Source organism: Mobula birostris, chromosome 5, assembly GCF_030028105.1.
Source record: "Mobula birostris isolate sMobBir1 chromosome 5, sMobBir1.hap1, whole genome shotgun sequence".
In the NCBI taxonomy this organism is placed as follows: domain Eukaryota; kingdom Metazoa; phylum Chordata; class Chondrichthyes; order Myliobatiformes; family Myliobatidae; genus Mobula; species Mobula birostris.
In genome coordinates, this window is record NC_092374.1 from 205,951,460 (window position 1) to 205,970,504 (window position 19,045).

General features: G+C 46.2%; 1 protein-coding gene across 1 annotated transcript in view; it reads left to right on the forward strand.

The window, feature by feature from the left end:
• LOC140198485 (complement C2-like) overlaps nucleotides 1–19,045 on the forward strand; it is a 183,207-nt gene that overhangs the window by 155,551 nt on the left and 8,611 nt on the right. Inside the window, exon 17 of the mRNA XM_072259571.1 lies at nucleotides 14,954–15,089. Coding sequence (XP_072115672.1) covers nucleotides 14,954–15,089 — 136 coding nt within the window. The remainder of the gene's footprint in view (nucleotides 1–14,953; nucleotides 15,090–19,045) is intronic.

Here is a 19,045-nt window from a genome sequence, read left to right on the forward strand (position 1 = left end):
CTGTAGTCTTTTTTCAGGACATCTTCCCTTTTCCTACCTATGTCATTGGTATCAATATGTACCATGACCTCTGGCTGTTCTCCTTCCCACTGCAGGATACCTTGGACGCGATCTGAAACATCCCGGACCCTGGCAGCTGGGAGGCAGACTACCATTTGAGTTTCTTTCCTGCGTCCACAGAATCGCCTATCTGACCCCCTAACTATAGAATCCCCTATCACTACTGCCTTCCTCTTCCTTTCCCTACCCTTCTGAGCCACAGGGCTAGACCCTGTGCCAGAGGCACAGCCACTGTTGCTTCCCCCAGGTAAGCTGTCCCCCCCAACAGTACTCAAACAGGAGTACTTACTGTCAAGGGGTACAGCCACAGGGGTACTCTCTAGTACCTGACTCTTCCCCTTCCTCCTCATGACTGTGACCCACTTGTCTGTCTCCCATGGCCCCAGTGTGACCACCTGCCTATAACTCCTCTCTAACACCTCCTCACTCTCCCTGACCAGACGAAGGTCATCGAGCTGCATCTCCAGTTCCCTAACTCAGTCCCTTAGGAGCTGCAGCTCGACACACCGGGTGCAGATATTGTCGTCTGGGAGGCTGGGGTACTCCAGGACCTCCCACATCTGACACCGAGCACAGAACACGGACCTCACACACATACTTCCTCCTTTCCACAATTAACACCAAGTTTTCTTGCCTCATCCCCTTACCGCCTAAGCCCATTGAGCCAAAGCCCTATCACCCTGCTGCCTCTCACTCCACTGCCCACTGGATATGCCGGTCCTTTTAAACCTTTCGCACTCTACTGGCTGATGTCACGCGCCTGTGCAGTCTTGCCTCTCTTTTACCCCGAGTAGTAAAAAACTGCCTTTGCTCTGGAAGTCAGCCGTTCACTCGCGGCCTTCTTGCTCCAATCCCTTGCAGCTTCTTAACTCAACCCACAAGGATTCAACGTCTTCCAATCCTATGTCACATCTTTCTAAGGATTTGATGCCATTCTTTACTAGTAGAGCTATACAACCCCCTCTGCCTACCTTCCTTTTCCTCTGATACAATGTGTAACCTTGGACATTCAGCTCCCAACTACAACCATCCTTCAGTCACAATTCAGTGATAGCCACAACATCATACCTGTGAATCTGTAATAGTGCAACAAGATCATCCACCTTATTTCTTATCCTCTGTGCATTGAGATATAACACTTTGAGTACTGTATTTGCTACCCTTTTTGATTCTGCATCCCTAATGCACTGATACTCACCCTGCTGGCTGCAATTTTGTCCTGTCATCTGCCTGCCCTTCCTGACATTCTGACTGCACACAATCTTTGCTTTTTTAACCATCCGTCCTTTCCTGAGTCTCTTCACTCTGGTTTCCATCCCCCTGCCCAATTAGTTTAAACCCTCTCCAACAGCCCTAACAAACCTGCCCACGAGATTATTGGTCCCCCTCGAGTTCAGGTGCAACCTGTCACTTTTCCTTAATCCTGCCCTCCAAGGCCTTCTCATGGCCCCTTCTGGCTCTCCTAATTTCCTTTTTAAGCTCCTTCCTGTTAGCCTTATAATCTTCTAGATCCTTAACATTACCTAACTCTCTGAACCTTTTGTAAGCTTTTCTTTTCTTCTTGACTAGATATATTACAGCCTTTGTACACCACGGTTCCCGTACCCTACCATAACTTACCTGTCTCATTGGCACATACCTATGCAGAACTCCACACAAATATCTCCGAAACATTTGCCAACATTTTTTCCGTACTTTTCCCGGAGGACATCTGTTCCCAATTTAAGCTTCCAATTTCCTGCCTGGTAGCTTTATAATTCCCCTTTCTCCAATTAAACACTTTTCTATCTTGTCTGTCCTATCTCTCTCCAGTGCTATTGTAAAGTAGACAGAAATATGATCACTATCTCCAAAATGCTCTCCCACAGAGAGATCTGACACCTGACCAGGTTCATTTCCCAATACCAAATCAAGTACAGCCTCTCCTCTTGTAGGCTTGTCTACATATTGTGTCGAGAAACCTTCCTGAACACACATAACAAGCTCCACCCCATCTAAACCCCTCACTCTAGGGAGATGGCAATCGATATTTGGGAAATGAAGATCTCCCATCTTGACAACTCTGCTATTATTACACCTTTCCAGGATCAGTTTCTCTATCTGCTCCTTGATATCCCTGTTACTATTGAGCATCCTATAAAAAACACCCAGTAGAGTTATTGGCCCCTTCCTGTTCCTGACCTCAACCCACAGAGACTCAGTAGACAATCCCTCCATGATACCCTCCTTTTCTGCAGCTGTGACACTGCCTCTGATCAGCAGTGCCACGCCCCCCCACCTCTTTTGCCTCCCTCCCTGTCCTTTCTGAAACATCTAAAACCTGGCACTTGAAGTAACCATTCCTGTCCCTGAGCCATCCAGGTCTCTGTAATGGCCACCACATCATAGCTCATGGATCCATGCTCTAAGCTCATCCGCTTTGTTCACAATACTCCTTATGTTAAAATAGACACATCTCAAACTGTCGTTCTGAGTGCGTCCCTTCTCTATCACCTGCCTATCCTCCCTCACACACTGTCTCCAAGCTTTCTCTATTTGTGAGCCAACCACCTCTTCCCCATTCTCTTCAGTTTGGTTCGACAATTCTAGTTTAAACTCTACCCAGTAGCCTTAGCAAACCACCCTGACAATAGGTCCCCCTGGGATTCAAGTGCAACCTGTCCTTTTTGTACAGGTCACACCTGCCCCAAAAGGGGTCCCAATGATCCAGAAATTTGGATCCCTGCCCCCTGCTCCAAGCCCTCAAACCCTCATTTATCCTCCACCTCACTCTATTCCTATACTCGCTGTCACGTGGCACAGGCAGTAATCCTGAGATGAATAGCTTTGCAGTCCTGCTTCTCAACTTCCTTCCTAACTCCCTGTAGTCTTTTGTCAGGACATCTTCCCTTTTCTTACCTATGTCATTGGTACCAACATGTACCATGACCTCTGGCTGTTCTCCCTCCCACTGCAGGATATCTTGGACGCGATCTGAAACATCCCGGACCCTGGCACCTGGGAGGCAAACAACCATCCGAGTTTCTTTCCTGCGTCCACAGAATCGCCTGTCTGACCCCCTAACTGTAGAGTCTCCTATCACTACTGCCTTCCTCTTCCTTTCCCTACCCTTCTGAGCCACAGGGCCAGACTCTGTGCCAGAGGCATGGCCACTGTCACTTCCCCCAGGTAGGCTGTCACCCCTAACAGTACTCAAACAGGAGTGCTTATTGTCAAGGGGTACAGCCACAGGGGTACTCTCTAGTATCTGACTCTTCCCCTTCTGCCCCCTGACTGTGACCCACTTGTCTGTCTCCGGTGGACCCGGTGTGACCACCTGCCTATAACTCCTTTCTATCACCTTCTCGCTCTCCCTGACCAGGCGAAGGTCATCGAGCTGCATTTCCAGTCCCCTAACGCGGTCCCTTAGGAGCTGCAGCTCGACACACGGGGTGCAGATATTGTCGTCTGGGAGGCTGGGAGACTCCAGGACCTCCCATGTCTGACACTGAGCACAGTAAAACGGCTTCACACACACAATACTTCCTTTCCGCAATTAACACAGGTAAGCCTACCTCGCCTCGTTTCCGCCTAAGCCCATTGAGCCCTATCACTCTGCCACCTGTCACTCCACTGCCTGCTCTGAACTCTGCCAACTGTATATGGCAGTCTTCTTTCAGAACTTTTCCTGCTCTACTGGCTGACGTCACGCGCCTGTGCAGTCTTGCCTCTCTTATACCCCGAGTAGTAAAACTGCCTTCACTCTGGAAAACCTTAGCCGTTCACCCGCAATCTTCTTTCTGTGGAAAGGGATGGATTACACCTGAACTGGAGGGGAACCAATATCCTGGCAGGGAAGATTGCTGATGCTCCTCGGGAGAGTTTAAACTAATCTTCCAGGGGTTAGGGAAGCGGAGCCCCAGGTCAGTAAGGGAAGGATCAGACCAGAAGATCAGGGAAAGTACTGAAAAGCAAAATCGAAATTACCGGTATGATGGGTTAGATAGTTTGAAGTGTGTATATTTTAATGCTAGGAGTATTATGGGTAAGGGTGATGAACTTACAGCATGGATCAGTACATGGAACTACGATGTCGTAACCATTACTGAAACTTGGTTGAGAGAGATAAGGGAGTATGTGACAAATATACAGTGAAACCCCGATTTTACGCGCCCTGATTTAATGCGAATTTGGATATAACGCAATGAGTCATTGGACCCCATATCCATCCATATCCATTTCAATTTATACTCCCCAGCATTTTGTGTGACTCATTAGACCTTTTTTTTGCTCAAAATGGAACAAACTGCTAGAAGAAGAAACTTTTTTCTGTGAAAGATAAGCTTCACGCACTTGACACGATCAAGACTAAAAGTCAAACTCAAGTTGCACGAGTCCACGCAATAGCAGAAACAACACTTTGTGGCTGGAAATATCACAAAGGAAAGTTAACGCGCGCCACTTTGCAAAGTTGAAGAAGAAGCAGGGCTAAAAGCCAGACGCCTGAAGACAGCCAAAGGTGTCAGCATTGATGACTCCCTGTACCAGTGGTTCATTCAAGCTCGCTCAGAAAGCCTTCCAGTTTCCGGCCCTATTCTCAAAGCTCAAGCCGAGAAGATCAATGGAGAAACCTCACAGTTCAAAGCTAGCAATGGATGTCTAAACCGGTCTAAACGCCATCACAGGATTTCTCAAGTGATAGTGTCAGGAGACAGGGCCGCCACCAGCGAATACCCGGCTGAACTAAAAACTCTCCCCGAAGAATGGAACAAAGAGCTACACCAGTGGTACTCTGCTGACGACGAACACCCAATATATGGACACCTGATGGATGCCGAGATCGTCCGTAAGGTAACGATAGCACCGGCGGAAGCAAGTGTACCGGTTCTCGAGCCACAAGAAGATGACAATGAAGAGCCTCCGTCCCCACCCCCACAAGTGTCTGAAGCCACTGAACACCTCGACGCTAGCCTCCGTCAGCTGGAGACCCAGGAGATGGAGCACATAAAAAACCTCCAACTCACAAGCTTTCTAGATTTCGCTCACAGAAAAGAAATAAACTGTAAATGATGATTGCTAATATTCTTGAATGTTTTTATTTGTTGTTTTTTGTATTAAAAAGCTTTACTAACAATTAATTTGTGTTTTAATTTCTACAGTAGCAACAACGATTTATTCGCGGAATTCTTTAATTCAAAGGTAATTTACTTGCCAGAAGGTAAATGTGCAAAAAGCGGGTGAAAATAGGGGCATTTTAGAATCACAAACACGGGTCTCAAAGGGTCTCGGCCCGAAATGTCGACTGTACCTCTTCCTAGAGATGCTGCCTGGCCTGCTGCATTCACCAGCAACTTTGATGTGAAGACGCGTTTTAGAATGTTAGGTCAACACTGGGTCAGTTTAAACACTGATTTTCTTGAACCCTGATTTAGCACGACCTGCTTTTTTCGCAATGACATTTTATGGACCCAAACGATTGCGTTATAACGGGGGTTCACTGTACCAGATTTCTGAAGATTTAGAAAAGATGGAGGTTTAAAAAAGTGGGTGGGGTAGTTGCACTATTAATTAGGGACAATATCACAGCTGCATCAGGGGAGTCATCAAAAGACCATAAGATGTAGGAGCAGAATTAGGTCAATTGGCCCATTGAGTCTGCTCCGCCACTTAATCATGGCTCATCCTTTTTTCTCCCTCCTCCACCCCACTCCCCGGCCTTCTTCCCGTACTCTTTGATGCCGCGTCCAATAAAGAACTGATCCAGCTCGGCCTTAAATACACCAAATGATCTGGCATCCACAGCTGCACATAAAAAAAAACTGAGAATAGTGGTTGAAGGGACTTATTCGAGCTAGAGGTCTGTGATTAGTGATGTTCTACAGGGATCTGTGCTGGGACCCCTGCTGCCTGTGGTGTATATGAATGATCCGGATGAAAACGTAGATGGGTGGGTTAGAACGTTTGTAGATGAGACCGAGATTGGTAGAGTTGTGGGCAGTGTAGAGGACTGGTAAAGAATACAGCACAATAGAGATCAGTTGCAGATATGGGCTGAGAAATGGCGGATGGAATTTAATCCAGATAAATGTGAGATGTTGCACCTTGGCATGGCAAATGCAAGGAGAGCAGAGAGATCTTCAGGTCCAGTCTCATAGCCAGTTGAAAGTGGCTGCTCAGGTCAATAAGGTGGTTAACAGGGCTTATGGAACACTTGCTTATATTAGTCAAGGCATTGAGTTCAAAAGTCAAGAGGCTATGTTGTAACTTTATCAAACTCTGGTGAGGCCACATCTGGGGTATTGCATCCCGTTCAGGTCGCTCCGCTATGGGAAGGATGTTGAGGCTTTGGAGAGGGTGCAGACGAGGTTGACCATGATGCTGCCTGGTTAAGCTCGGGTTGTCTCCTGTGGAGCTCTGGAAGCCGATTGGAGATCTGATAAATGTGTCCAGGATGATGAGAGGCATAGTTAGGATGGACTGAGTTTATCTCTTTCTCAGGGTTGAAATGTCTAACACCAGAGGGCATGCATTGAAGGTGAGAGGGGGTAGGTCCAAGGGGGATGTGAGGGACATTTTTTACGCAGATTCTTGGGTGCCTGGAATGTGCTGCCTGGTATGGTGGAAGAGGCAAACACATCAGAGACTTTTAAGAGATGTTTGGATAGGTATGTGGATGTACGGAAGATGGAGGGATATGGGCATTGTGTAGGTAGGAGGGATTAGTGTTTGCGTCCTTTTGATTTGTTTTTTTTAGCTGGTTTATCACAACATTGTGGGGTGAATGGCCTCTCCCTGTGCTGTACTCTTCTATGTTGGGGGGTGATGATGGAGGCAGGTTCATTAGAGACATTTATTAGATTATGAAGACACACAGTCCTCTTTTATTGTCATTTAGTAATGCATGCATTAAGAAATGATACAATATTTCCGCGGGTGTGATATCACAAAACACAGGACAGACCAAAACTGAAAAAACTGACAAAACCACATAATTATAACATATAGTTACAACAGTGCAACAATACCATAACTTGATGAAGAAGTCCATGAGCACAGTAAAGTTCAAAGTCTCTCAAATGTCCCACATCTCACGCAGATGGGAGAAGGAAGAAAAACTCTCCCTGCCATACCTGACCACGGTCCGACTCTGAGTCGTCCGAAATCTTTGAGCTCTGACCGAGTACTGAGCGCCATCTCTGTCCGAACGATTCAACCTCCATCTCGGTCGCCAACAGCAGGCAAGCCGGGGATTTTGAGGCCTTCCCTCCAAAAGATTCCCGACCGCGCAGTAACGACAGCAGCGAATGAGCATTTCAGAAATTTTTCCAGATGTTCCTCTGTGCTTTCATGTCCGTCTCCATCAAATCAGAATTGTCCACAGCCCCTATTTAACAGATACAATATCATTTTTCATCGGAGGGCCGCGCACGCATGGCGCGCCGCTCTCTCTCCTCCCGCCTTTAAGAGCATAGGCACTTGGATAATAGGGAATTAGAGAGGCGTGTGGAAGGGAAGGGTTCGGCCGATCTTTGAGGTGGTTAAATAGCACAACATCGAGGGCTGAAGGACTGGTCCATGCAGGATACTCCAACGGTGTGTGCATTGGAAAGCTGGCACAGTGCTGGAACCTTTGTTTGTGATTTAAAGTTCAAAGTCAATTTGTTATCAAAGTATGCAAGTGTAACGATATACAACCCTGAGATTTATTTTCTTATGGGCATGAGCAGTATCCAAGAAAGGTAATAGAATTAACGAGAGAGCACACCCAACAGGGCAAACAGCCGGTGTGCAAAGGTGCAACACATTGTGCAATCATGGAAAGAAGGAAAAACGAAGAAATAAGCAACAAACAGATAGATCGATTGATCAATCAATCACTCAATAATGAACAGGAGATGAAGAGTCTTTGAAAGTGCGTGCAATTCGGTGGGAACAGTTCAGCGATGGTGCAAGTGAAGTTCTCAATGCCGGTTCAGGAACCTGTTGGTTGATGGGTAATAACTGTTGTTAAAGCTGTTGGTGTGGGTCCTGAGGCTCCTGTACCACCATGCTGGTGCCGCGAGAAGACAGCGTGGCCTGGATAGTGCGGGTCCTTGGTGATCTACGCTGCTTTCCTGTGACAACGCTCTGTGTAGATGTGTCCAATGGTGGGGTGGGCTTTACTCGTGATGTACTGGGCTGTATCCACTACCTCTCGAAGGGCATCTGTGTTTCCACACCAGGTCGTGATGCAACCAGGCCGATTATATTGCTGACTTGGATGTGAATGTAGGAGGTATGGGAGCAGGTTATGGATGAAAGTTACGGGCACGCTGAGGATTCAGATACAGATTTATCGTTCACATCTATGTCAAAACATACAGTCAAGTGCACTTTCAGCATTACTGTGCTGCAGGCAGAGTGAGACCACATTCTGGCACCAACATCGCATGCCCAAAAAGCTTGGTAGAAGAACACAGAACATAGCAAGCAACAAAACAACAACAGTAAAACAAGCCCCTGTCCTCCCTCATGGCTACTCACTCTCACACACACACACACACACACACACAAGGATAGTCCTCCCATTCCAGCACAGGCCTCCAGGCCTTCGATCTCCAGTCTTCAGACTTCGATCTCCGGTATTGATCCTGGGACTAGCCGGTGACAGGTCCCTGGATGTGCTGTGTCACGTAACCGGCAACAATGAATATAGAAATGAATCAGATTTTATAAACAAATAAACGTTTATTAAACTCTGCTCAAAATTAGTAAAAAGATAAACAAACGAAAACCTTAACCGGAAGTAAACTGCTATGCGGCCATTAAACAAACCACCCAACTCAGTACTAGTTCTTAAAGCGGTAAATGCGAACACAGTCTTAAAGTGGTAAATTAGAACACTGTTCTTAGAATGGTAAATTTAAAAGTCCAAGAGATTGACACAGTCAATTAGGAGAGACTTTCCTGAAGTAAAGGTTTCCTCGAAGACTCGACATTACTGCCGATCCCAGCCGGAACCTGCCTTGTCCGCAGGACTCACGACGACGGAAATAAAACGGTTTAAAGGCACTGACTTTTTCCTCCGTAGACTAAATACTGCACAACCTTTTCTGCTGCTTTTAGCAGAGGTTATCTCATGCAGATCACTCTTACTTGAACAAATTCAATAATGGTCGATCCTTTCCAAAACCACCGAACGACTCTTTCAGGTTCCTGTCTTCACTCTCCAACACTACTGAAAAGATAAATCAACAAATCTGGCAGTGATTGGTAAAACTACCGGCCCAACACTTCTGTGCCTTACAATAGAAAACAAAACTCCATTTTAAAACGAAACTGAGTCATAAAAAATATACGCAGCAATACGGAATAACTGACGAACTAAACTTAAAACTCAACTGGAAAAACTAACTGCGTCACCCGGGGTCTACCCTTATACATACCTGTTGAGAACAGGTCATCACGTGAACTCACATCAGCGGGAAAATTTACATCATGTGACCTCCGCAAGACCATTACATCATCCTCATAAGACAGTCACAAGATATCCATGAGGTATGTAACAGCTGACTCACTGGCCCGCATGGCCACTTAGTCCGGTCCAAGGACCCACTGACATGGGACAGCCCAACCAACATCCATAGATGTCCTTCGTTAATCGTCCATGCCGCTTGCCATGACAGATAACAAAGGATCAAGTGAGGAAGGTTATCTAATGCCACAGCAGGGAATGGATCAAATTCCTCCCTTCAAAGGCCGAAAGATTTTAAAAGTAATGCCGTTATGTTGCAATATACAAGCATGTGGTTAGACCCTTGCAGTAAAGTGCACCACCCTTGGATCACGGTCTCATCACACGGTGCTGTTTGGGAGGGAGTGCAGAATCTGAATCTGGTTAAATATCACTGGCATATGTCGTGAAATGAGTTGTTTTGTGGCAGCAGTACGGTGCAATATATAAATACGCTAACTTACAATAAGAAATAAATATGTGAAAATAATTAAAATAAAAGTGCAAATAAAGGAGCAAAAATACTGAGGTAGAGTTCATGGGTTCATTGTCCATTTAGAAATCTGATGGTGGGGGAAAGAAGCTCTTCATTGGTTCATTATCCATTGAGAAATCTGATGGCAGAGGGGTAGTGGTCATGGGTTCATTGTCCATTCAGAAATTTGATGGCAAGAGGGAAAGAAGCTGTTCGTAAAATGTTGTGTGTGTGTCTCTTCCATGATTAACGCAAAGATAAGAGGGCATGTCCTGGGTGATGAGGGGCCTTAATGATGGATACTGCCTTTTTGAGGCATTGCCTTTTGAAGATGTTCTGATGCTGGGGTGCCTCCCTCCCATGATGGAGATGGCTGAGTTTTCTCCGGTCCTGTGCAGTGGCCGCTCCATACCTGACGGTATGTTGCTGGAGAGATCGTAATGGGGGACAAAGAAATGGCAGAGGAACCGAGTAAGTAATTTGCAACAGATTCACTATAGAAGGCACCAGCAGTATGCGGGACGCTCGTGAGTGTCAGGAGGCAGAAGGATGTGAACTTGCCAACATAATGGAGAAGGTTCTTGGGAAACTGAAAAGATTGACGGTAGATAAGTTACCTAGACCAGAAGGTATACACCTCATGGTTTTTAAAGACGTGGCTGAAGAAATTGTAGATGCATTAGTCAAGTCAAGTCAAGTTACTTTTTATTGTCATTTCGACCATAACTGCTGGTACAGTACACAGTAAAAACGAGACAACGTTTTCAGGACCATGGTGCTACATGAAACAATACAAAAACAACACTGGACTACATAAAACAACACAAATGCTACACTAGACTACAGACCTACACAGGACTATAGGTTGGTGTCAGTCTAGACTGGGTATCGAAGAGTCTGATGGCTTGGGGGAAGAAACTGTTACATAGTCTGGTTGTGAGAGCCCGAATACTTCAGAGCCTTTTGCCAGGTGGCAGGAGGGAGAAGAGTTTGTCTGAGGGGTGTGTGGGGTCCTTCATAATGCTGTTTGCTTTGCGGATGCGGTGTATGGTATAAATGTCTGTAATGGTGGGAAGGGAGACCCCGATGATCTTCTCAGTTGACCTCACTATCCGCTGCAGGGTCTTGCGATCCGAGACGGTGCAATTTCCGAACCAGGCAGTGATGCAGCTGCTCAGGATGCTCTCAATACAACCTTTGTAGAACGTGGTGAGGATCGGGGCTGGGAGATGGACTTTTCTCAGCCTTCTCAGAAAGTAGAGATGCTGCTGGGCTTTCTTGGCTATGGAGCTGGTGTTGAGGGACCATGTGAGATTCTCCGCCAGGTGAACACCAAGAAATTTGGTGTTCTTAACAATCTGTATGGAGGAGCCGTCGATGTTAAGTGGAGAGTGGTCGCTCCATGCTCTCCTAAAGTCAACATAAAGTACTGATCTTTCAAGAATACAATGATAGGTCAGGGTCAGGTAATTTTGAGGAAATAGAGAGGTTGCAGAAAGACAGGCAGATTAGTAGGATAGGAGAAATGTCAGATGAAATACAGTGTTGGGAAGTGAATAAATAAAACACAAGTCTAAATGGAGATAAAGTTCAAAAGTCTAAGGTGCAAAGGGATTTGGGAGTCTTGTGTAGGATTCCATAAATGGATCAGCCATGATGAAATGGCAGAGCAGACTCAATGGGCCAAATAGCCTAATTCTTCTCCTATATCTTATGGTCCTGTGGTCTCAGATTCGGCTTGTCATTTAAAACTTTGACAAACCTCTCTGTGTGGTGGAGAGTGTATTGACTGGTAGCATCATGGTCTGGTATGGAAATACCAGTACAATACAGGAAAAGCCTACAACTCAGAATAGTCCATCAGATCGAAAGCTCTCCCCACGACTGATCACACCTACATGACGCACTGTCACCACAAAGCAGCATCATCATCATCGAGGACCCCAGGTATCCGGGCCATGCTCTCCTCTCACTACTGCCATCCTGCAGGTACAGGAGCCTCAGCACCCACACCACCACGTTTAGGAATGGCCATTATACCTCAGCCATTAGGCTGTTGAAGCAGAGGGGATGACCTCACTAAACTTCACTCATCTGAGCAGTGGAGTGTTCCCAAAACCTGTGAAATCACCTTCAAGGAATTTTCATTGAATGTTCCAGTTAATATTGCTTATTTACTATCATTATTCATTTTTTCTCAGCTCAAGCTGGTAAAGCCTGAGCTATGGGCATAGCCAAGCACACTCATTTGTCAATTGCCAGAACCTGTCAGACAATTCTAGTGATGTTTAGTATTGTGGCTTCTGGAAATTTACACAGATATTGCTGTGGAACCCTAATTGTTTATTGATATCGTGTAGTGACTTTGGGATGACATCAGCTGTAGATATTACTATCAGGACATTGCACACCTTGTTAATGTTCCATAGTCTTTCAATTTCCTCTTTTAATTCAGCATTTTCCTCGTGTTTTTCACGTACTGATTTCTGTACGTTTTGTGTGTTTGGAATGGTGATATATATTAAGCGAGTTGTCCTTGCTTGTTTATCCTGTGTTATTATATCTGGACAGTTATTATGGATTGTCCTGTCTGTTTACAATGAAATGGTTGTCAAACAATTTTGGGGATTTTCACTCTAAAACTGGATCAGGCTTGTATTTGTAGTAGGGTATGATTTCTTTTCTGAATTTTTTTTTAAGAGCAAGATTCTGATGAATAATGTTAGCATCTCTGTAAGTAATCAGATTGAGTTAAACTGCTGCAGGATCCTGTTATGTGTTGGATTGTTTCTGGTTTCTCTTGACATTTTCTGCATTTGTTGTCTTGAATTTCTTGTCTTCAATTTGTTGGTCTTTTATTATGCATCTTTGATAATTTTTTTGTGTTAATCACCTGGTCCCATATTGCCACGATGAACCCTTCTGTCTCTGGGAAGAGATATCCAACTCTGAGCCAGGTGTTCGATGCTTCCTTCTCGACATCTAGTCTGCTCACATCATGGGGATGTCTTCCACGGAGGGTCCTGCTTTTCCATTTTTCTCTTCAACAGTGATTTTTTTGTCTGGTTCTGCTCTCACTTAAGTTTAGTGGTGGATAGGTCTCATCAGAATTGCATCTGCTCACAGGGAGTGCTGAACATTGATGAAAGTATATCCTTAAAAGTTTTATCTGACCGTTGTGTAGATTTTTAATGCCTGTTGTTCCTCTTCCCCCTTCTGTCATAATTAGTGCTAGTTTAAGCATATTCGAGTGTACATAATGTTTTCTGAAATTTTTCATTTCAGTACTTATTTTTCTTTGTAGATTTAACAGGTCACTTTCAGACCAAGATGTAGTGCCTATAAAAAGTATTCAACCCCCTTGGAGGATTTCATGTTTTATTCTTTCACAACGTTGAATCACAGTGGATTTAATTTGGCTTTTTTGAATCCATTCAACAGAAAAAAACTCTTAATGTTTAAGTGAAAACAGATCTCTACAATGTTATCTAAGTTAATTACAAGTATGAAACACAAAATAGTTGACTGCATAAGTATTCACCTTCAAGTCAGTAGTTAGCAGATGCATCTTTGGCAGAGATCACACCCTTGAGTCTGTGTGGATAGATGTCTATCAGCTTTGCAAATCTGGACACTGCACATCTCTTCTAAGATGAGGGGCCCAAAACAGTTCACAATACTCAAGGTGAGGCCTCACCAGTACCTTATAAATCCTCAGCACCACATCCTTGGGTCTTAACCCGGGTCTTCTTCACCTCAGCTTTAGCCAGACAGAGTGTCTACTCCCCTGGGGTGAGGATTGCCTTCCTTGCCCAACTTGGTTCCGTGCATCGTACTGGGCGTAGAAGACTTTCAGCCTCTCAGAGAGTGAGATACCCTGGTCACTGACATGCAGGGTAGACTTGTAGTCTGTAAACCTCTACATTCCCTGCCATATGCAACTTGTGTCTGTGGATATCGCAAAAGTGATTGTAAATTCTCTGAGAATGCTCCCAGTTCGCCTTCCTGGGGAGTGGGAAAACACAGTGCTTGTTTTCCTGACAGGTATCGCATCTCCCAATCTGAAAGCAGCATCACAATCCCGCAGCCTGGCACGAGTGTCTGCGGCAAGCCATGGCTTCTGATTTGCCCTCACCCCGATGTGTTTCGTGATGGTGACATCCTCTGTTCACTTCTCTGTGTACCTGGTCACAGAACCCACATACCCGTCGACATTAACATGGTTGCCATGGGTAGCAAACTCCTGAACAATCTCCAGTTTGTGCTTTCAAAGCATTATTTTTATTATTTCTTTTTTGTTTCTTGGTACATACTGTGAATGCCTGCAAGAAAATCAATCGCAGAAGCACTCGGGCTCTCACGACCAGACTACGTAACAGTTTCTTCCCCCAAGCCATCAGACTCCTCAATACCCAGAGCCTGGACTGACACCAACCTACTGCCCTCTACTGTGCCTATTGTCTTGTTTATTATTTATTGTATTGCCTGCACTGTTTTGTGCACTTTATGAAGTCCCATGTAGGTCTGTAGTCTAGTGTAGTTTTGTGTTGTTTTACGTAGTTCAGTGTAGTTTTTGTATTGTTTCATGTAGCACCATGGTCCTGAAAAACGTTGTCTCGTTTTCACTGTGTTCTGTACCAGCAGTTATGGTCGAAATGACAATAAAAAGTGACTTGACTTGTAAATGGTGACATATATGTACATTAATAATAAATTTCCCCAGAATTTGAATTTTGAGGCACGTGGGTAGAATGTTCAGGTCCAGTTCTTGAGGAACTTCCAAGAAAGGCTCTTCGTAATTCCCAGCGTTCGCCCTATCCCTGTCTGTTTACATGGCACTGTTTCCTCATGGGTCGACACGAGGGTTGGGAGGAAGCCCTGTGGCGGCGGCTGGCTTGGGTGGCCTGGACTCTCGGTGGACTCACTGCCATATTGGTTTCCTGCAGCCGCGGTTAGCTTGCGAGAGGAAAGCGCTGGAGTCTCCGGAATATCGGCACGTGAAAGATGTGAGGGAAGTGGTCACCGACAGATTCCTCTGCACAGGGGGAAATGACCCCTATCAAGAAGACAACACATGCTATGGTGAGATATCTCCCTGCCCCTCACCCTTCCTCCCTCCTCCCTGCCCTGCCCGAATAGGCAGATCTGCAGTACCTTAAGTTCTTAATGTCAAGCAATCTAACGGTCATAAAAACAAATACGTTAACATCTTTGTTTGGCCCTGTAGAGCCCGCTGTGACTGAGTACGCCACCATCTTACCAAAAGATGTGTGACTTTATCTGTGTCTTTATGTATGTATATACGTCTGCATGAACGTCTTTCTGTGTGTGTGTGTGTGTGTGCGCGCGCCTAGATGTACCTCTCCCCAACTCTGTGTCGCACTAATATTCCCAAGTCTCAGTTTCGCTGGACACCACTGCGGGTCAGATGCCGTCAAGCAATGGGAGATGACGTGCCCCCTTGTGTCAGCCATTTCAGCCCTGAGAAAAAGGTTGAGTGAACATGACCTTTTCTCCTTGGAGCGACGGAGGAAGGGAGGTGACCTGATAGAGGTGTATAAGATGATATAATCACATAACCATATAACAATTACAGCACGGAAACAGGCCATCTCGGTCCTTCTAGTCCGTGCCGAACGCTTACTCTCACCTAGTCCCACCGACCTGCACTCAGCCCATAACCCTCCATTCCTTTCCTGTCCATATAGCTATCCAATTTAACTTTAAATGACAACATCGAACCTGCCTCCACCACTTCTGCTGGAAGCTTGTTCCACACAGCTACCACTCTCTGAGTAAAGAAGTTCCCCCTCATGTTACCCCTAAACTTTTGCCCTCTAACTCTCAACTCATGTCCTCTTGTTTGAATCTCCCCTACTCTCAATGGAAAAAGCCTATCCACGTCATCTCTATCTATCCCCCTCATAATTTTAAGTACCTCTATTAAGTCCCCCCCTCAACCTTCTACACTCCAAAGAATAAAGACCCAACTTATTCAACCTTTCTCTGTAACTTAGGTGCTGAAATCCAGGAAACATTCTAGTAAATCTTCTCTGTACTCTCTATTTTGTTGGCATCTTTTCTATAATTCGGTGACCAGAACTGTACACAATACTCCAAATTTGGCCTTACCAATTTTAACATTACATTCCAACTCCTATACTCAATGCTCTGATTTATAAAGGCCAGCATACCAAAAGCTTTCTTCACCATCCTATCCACATGAGATTCCACCTCCAGGGAATTATGCACCATTATTCCTAGATCCCTCTGTTCTACTGCATTCTTCAATGCCCTACCATTTATCATGTATGACCTATTTTGATTAGTCCAATCAAAATGTAGCACCTCACACTTATTCAGCATTAAACGCCATCTGCCGTCTTTCAGCCCACTCTTCTAACTGGCCTAAATCTCTCTGCAAGCTTTGAAAACCTACTTCATTATTCACAACGCCACCTATCTTAGTATCACCTGCATACTTACTAATCCAATTTACCACCTCATCATCCAGATCATTAATGTATATGACAAACAACATTGGACCCAGTACAGATCCCTGCGGCACACCACTAGTCACTGGCCTCCAACCTGACAAACAGTTATCCACCACTACTCTCTGGTGTCTCCCATCCAGCCACTGCTGAATCCATTTTACTACTTCAATATTAATACCTAACGATTGAACCTTCCTAACTAACCTTCCGTGTGGAACCTTGTCAAAGGCCTTACTGAAGTCCATATAGACAACATCCGCTGCTTTACCCTCGTCAACTTTCCCAGTAACCTGTTCAAAAAAATCAATAAGATTTGTCAAACATGACCTTCCACGCACAAATCCATGTTGACTGTTCCTAATCAGACCCTGACAAATCCATGTTGACTGTTCCTAATCAGACCCTGTCTATCCCTATCTTACCATCTCTAAGAATACTTTCCATCAATTTACCCACCACTGACGTCATAACTCACAGGCCGATAATTGCTAGCTTTACTCTTAGAACCCTTTTTAAACAATGGAACAATATTAGCAATATGCCAATCCTCTGGCACCATCCCCGTTTCTAATGACATCTGAAATATTTCTGTCAGAGCCCCTGCTATTTCCACACTAACTTCCCTCTAGGTCCTAGGGAATATCCCGTCAGGTCCCGGAGACTTATCCACTTTTATATTCCTTTCGAGCGCCAGTACTTCCTCTTCTTTAATCATCATAGGTTCCATACCTTCCCTAACTGTTTCCCTTACCTTACACAATTCAATATCCTTCTCCTTAGTGAATACCTAAGAAAAGAAATTTGTTCAAAATCTCCCCCACCTGTTTTTGTTCCATACATAGCTGTCCACTCTGATTCTCTAAGGGACCAATTTTATCCCTCACTATCCTTTTGCTATTAATGTAACTGTAGAAACCCTTTGGATTTATGTTCACCTTACTTGCCAAAGCAACTTCATATCTTCTTTTAGCTTTTCTAATTTCTTTCTTAAGATTCTTTTTACATTCTTTATATTCCTTGAGCACCTCATTTACTCTATGCTGCCTATATTTATTGTAGATATTGTAGCGGTGTGCTACACACAGCACTAGAATAACCACACGGAGTCGGTGAGTTTAGAGTTGCGATGAAAAAGATTTATTCAGACTTCGCGGCCTGCTTTAAAGCCTTCCCGTTCCCGCCCTCCCTGGGCGGGACTGCTGTGGGGAATGCATATTCCCAGACTCTTTCCGCACGCGGGATTTTCCCCCTGCTGGTGAAGATGGCCTGGCGTCCTTTTTGGGACCGGCCCTCTGCCTGCGCACGCTGTTGTGAGCCGGTTCGTGTGTTCCAGAAAGTGGGTCGCCACATAACCCCCCCCCCCCAGAACCGGCGATACCTTCCCTAATGTCCACCGTCTGGATCGCCTCTGTTTGGGAGGTCTGCCCCTGCGCCGCGGTGCCTGAGCCTGGACCGGCTGCGCCAAGTCCACATGGGCCGGTTTGAGTCGGTCCACCGTGAAAACCTCCTCTCTCCCCCCAATGTCCAGCACGAACGTGGACCCGTTGTTCCTCATCACCTTAAACGACCCCTCGTAGGGCCGCTGTAGCGGTGCCCGGTGTCCGCCCCGTCGTACAAAAAGAAACTTACAGTTCTGCAGGTCTTTGGGTACGCAGGTCGGGCTCTGTCCGTGCTGTGAAGTGGGTATGGGCGCCAGGTTACCGAGCCTCTCCCGTAGTCTGTCCAGGACTGCTGTGGGTTCTTCCTCTTGTCTCCTTGGGGCTGGTATGAACTCTCCTGGGACTACCAGGGGTGCGCCGTACACCAACTCGGCCGACGAGGTGTGCAGGTCCTCTTTGGGCGCCGTGCGGATTCCGAGCAGGACCCAGGGAAGCTCGTCCACCCAGTTGGGCCCCTCCAGGCGGGCCATGAGAGCCGACTTCAGGTGACGGTGGAAACGCTCCGTTAGTCCGTTCGACTGTGGGCCGTAGGCAGTTGTGTGGTGTAGCTGTGATCCTAAAAGGTTGGCCATAGCCGACCACAGGCTGGAGGTGAACTGGGCTCTCCTGTCGGAGGTAATGTGGGCCGGTACCCCGAAGCGGGCTACCCAGGTTGCGATCAGTGCTCGGACGCAGGATTCGGAGGTGGTGTCGGTGAGCGGGACTGCCTCTGGCCATCTGGTGAACCGGTCTATCATAGTTAGGAGGTACCGCGCTCCTCGCGACACTGGCAGGGGCCCCACGATATCCACATGAATGTGGTCGAACCTCCGGTGGGTGGGTTCGAACCGCTGCGGCAGAGCCTTGGTGTGCCGCTGCACCTTGGCCGTTTGGCACTGCATGCACGTTTTGGCCCATTCACTGACCTGTTTACGCAGTCCATGCCACACGAACCTGTTGGCGACCAGCCGGACGGTTGTCCTGATGGAGGGGTGCGCTAGGTTGTGAATGGACTCGAAACCCGCCGGCGCCAGGCTGCTGGGACGACGGGGCAGGATTGGCCGGTAGCTACGTCACATAGTAGGGTCCTCTCACCAGGGCCTACGGGGAGGTCTTGGAGCTG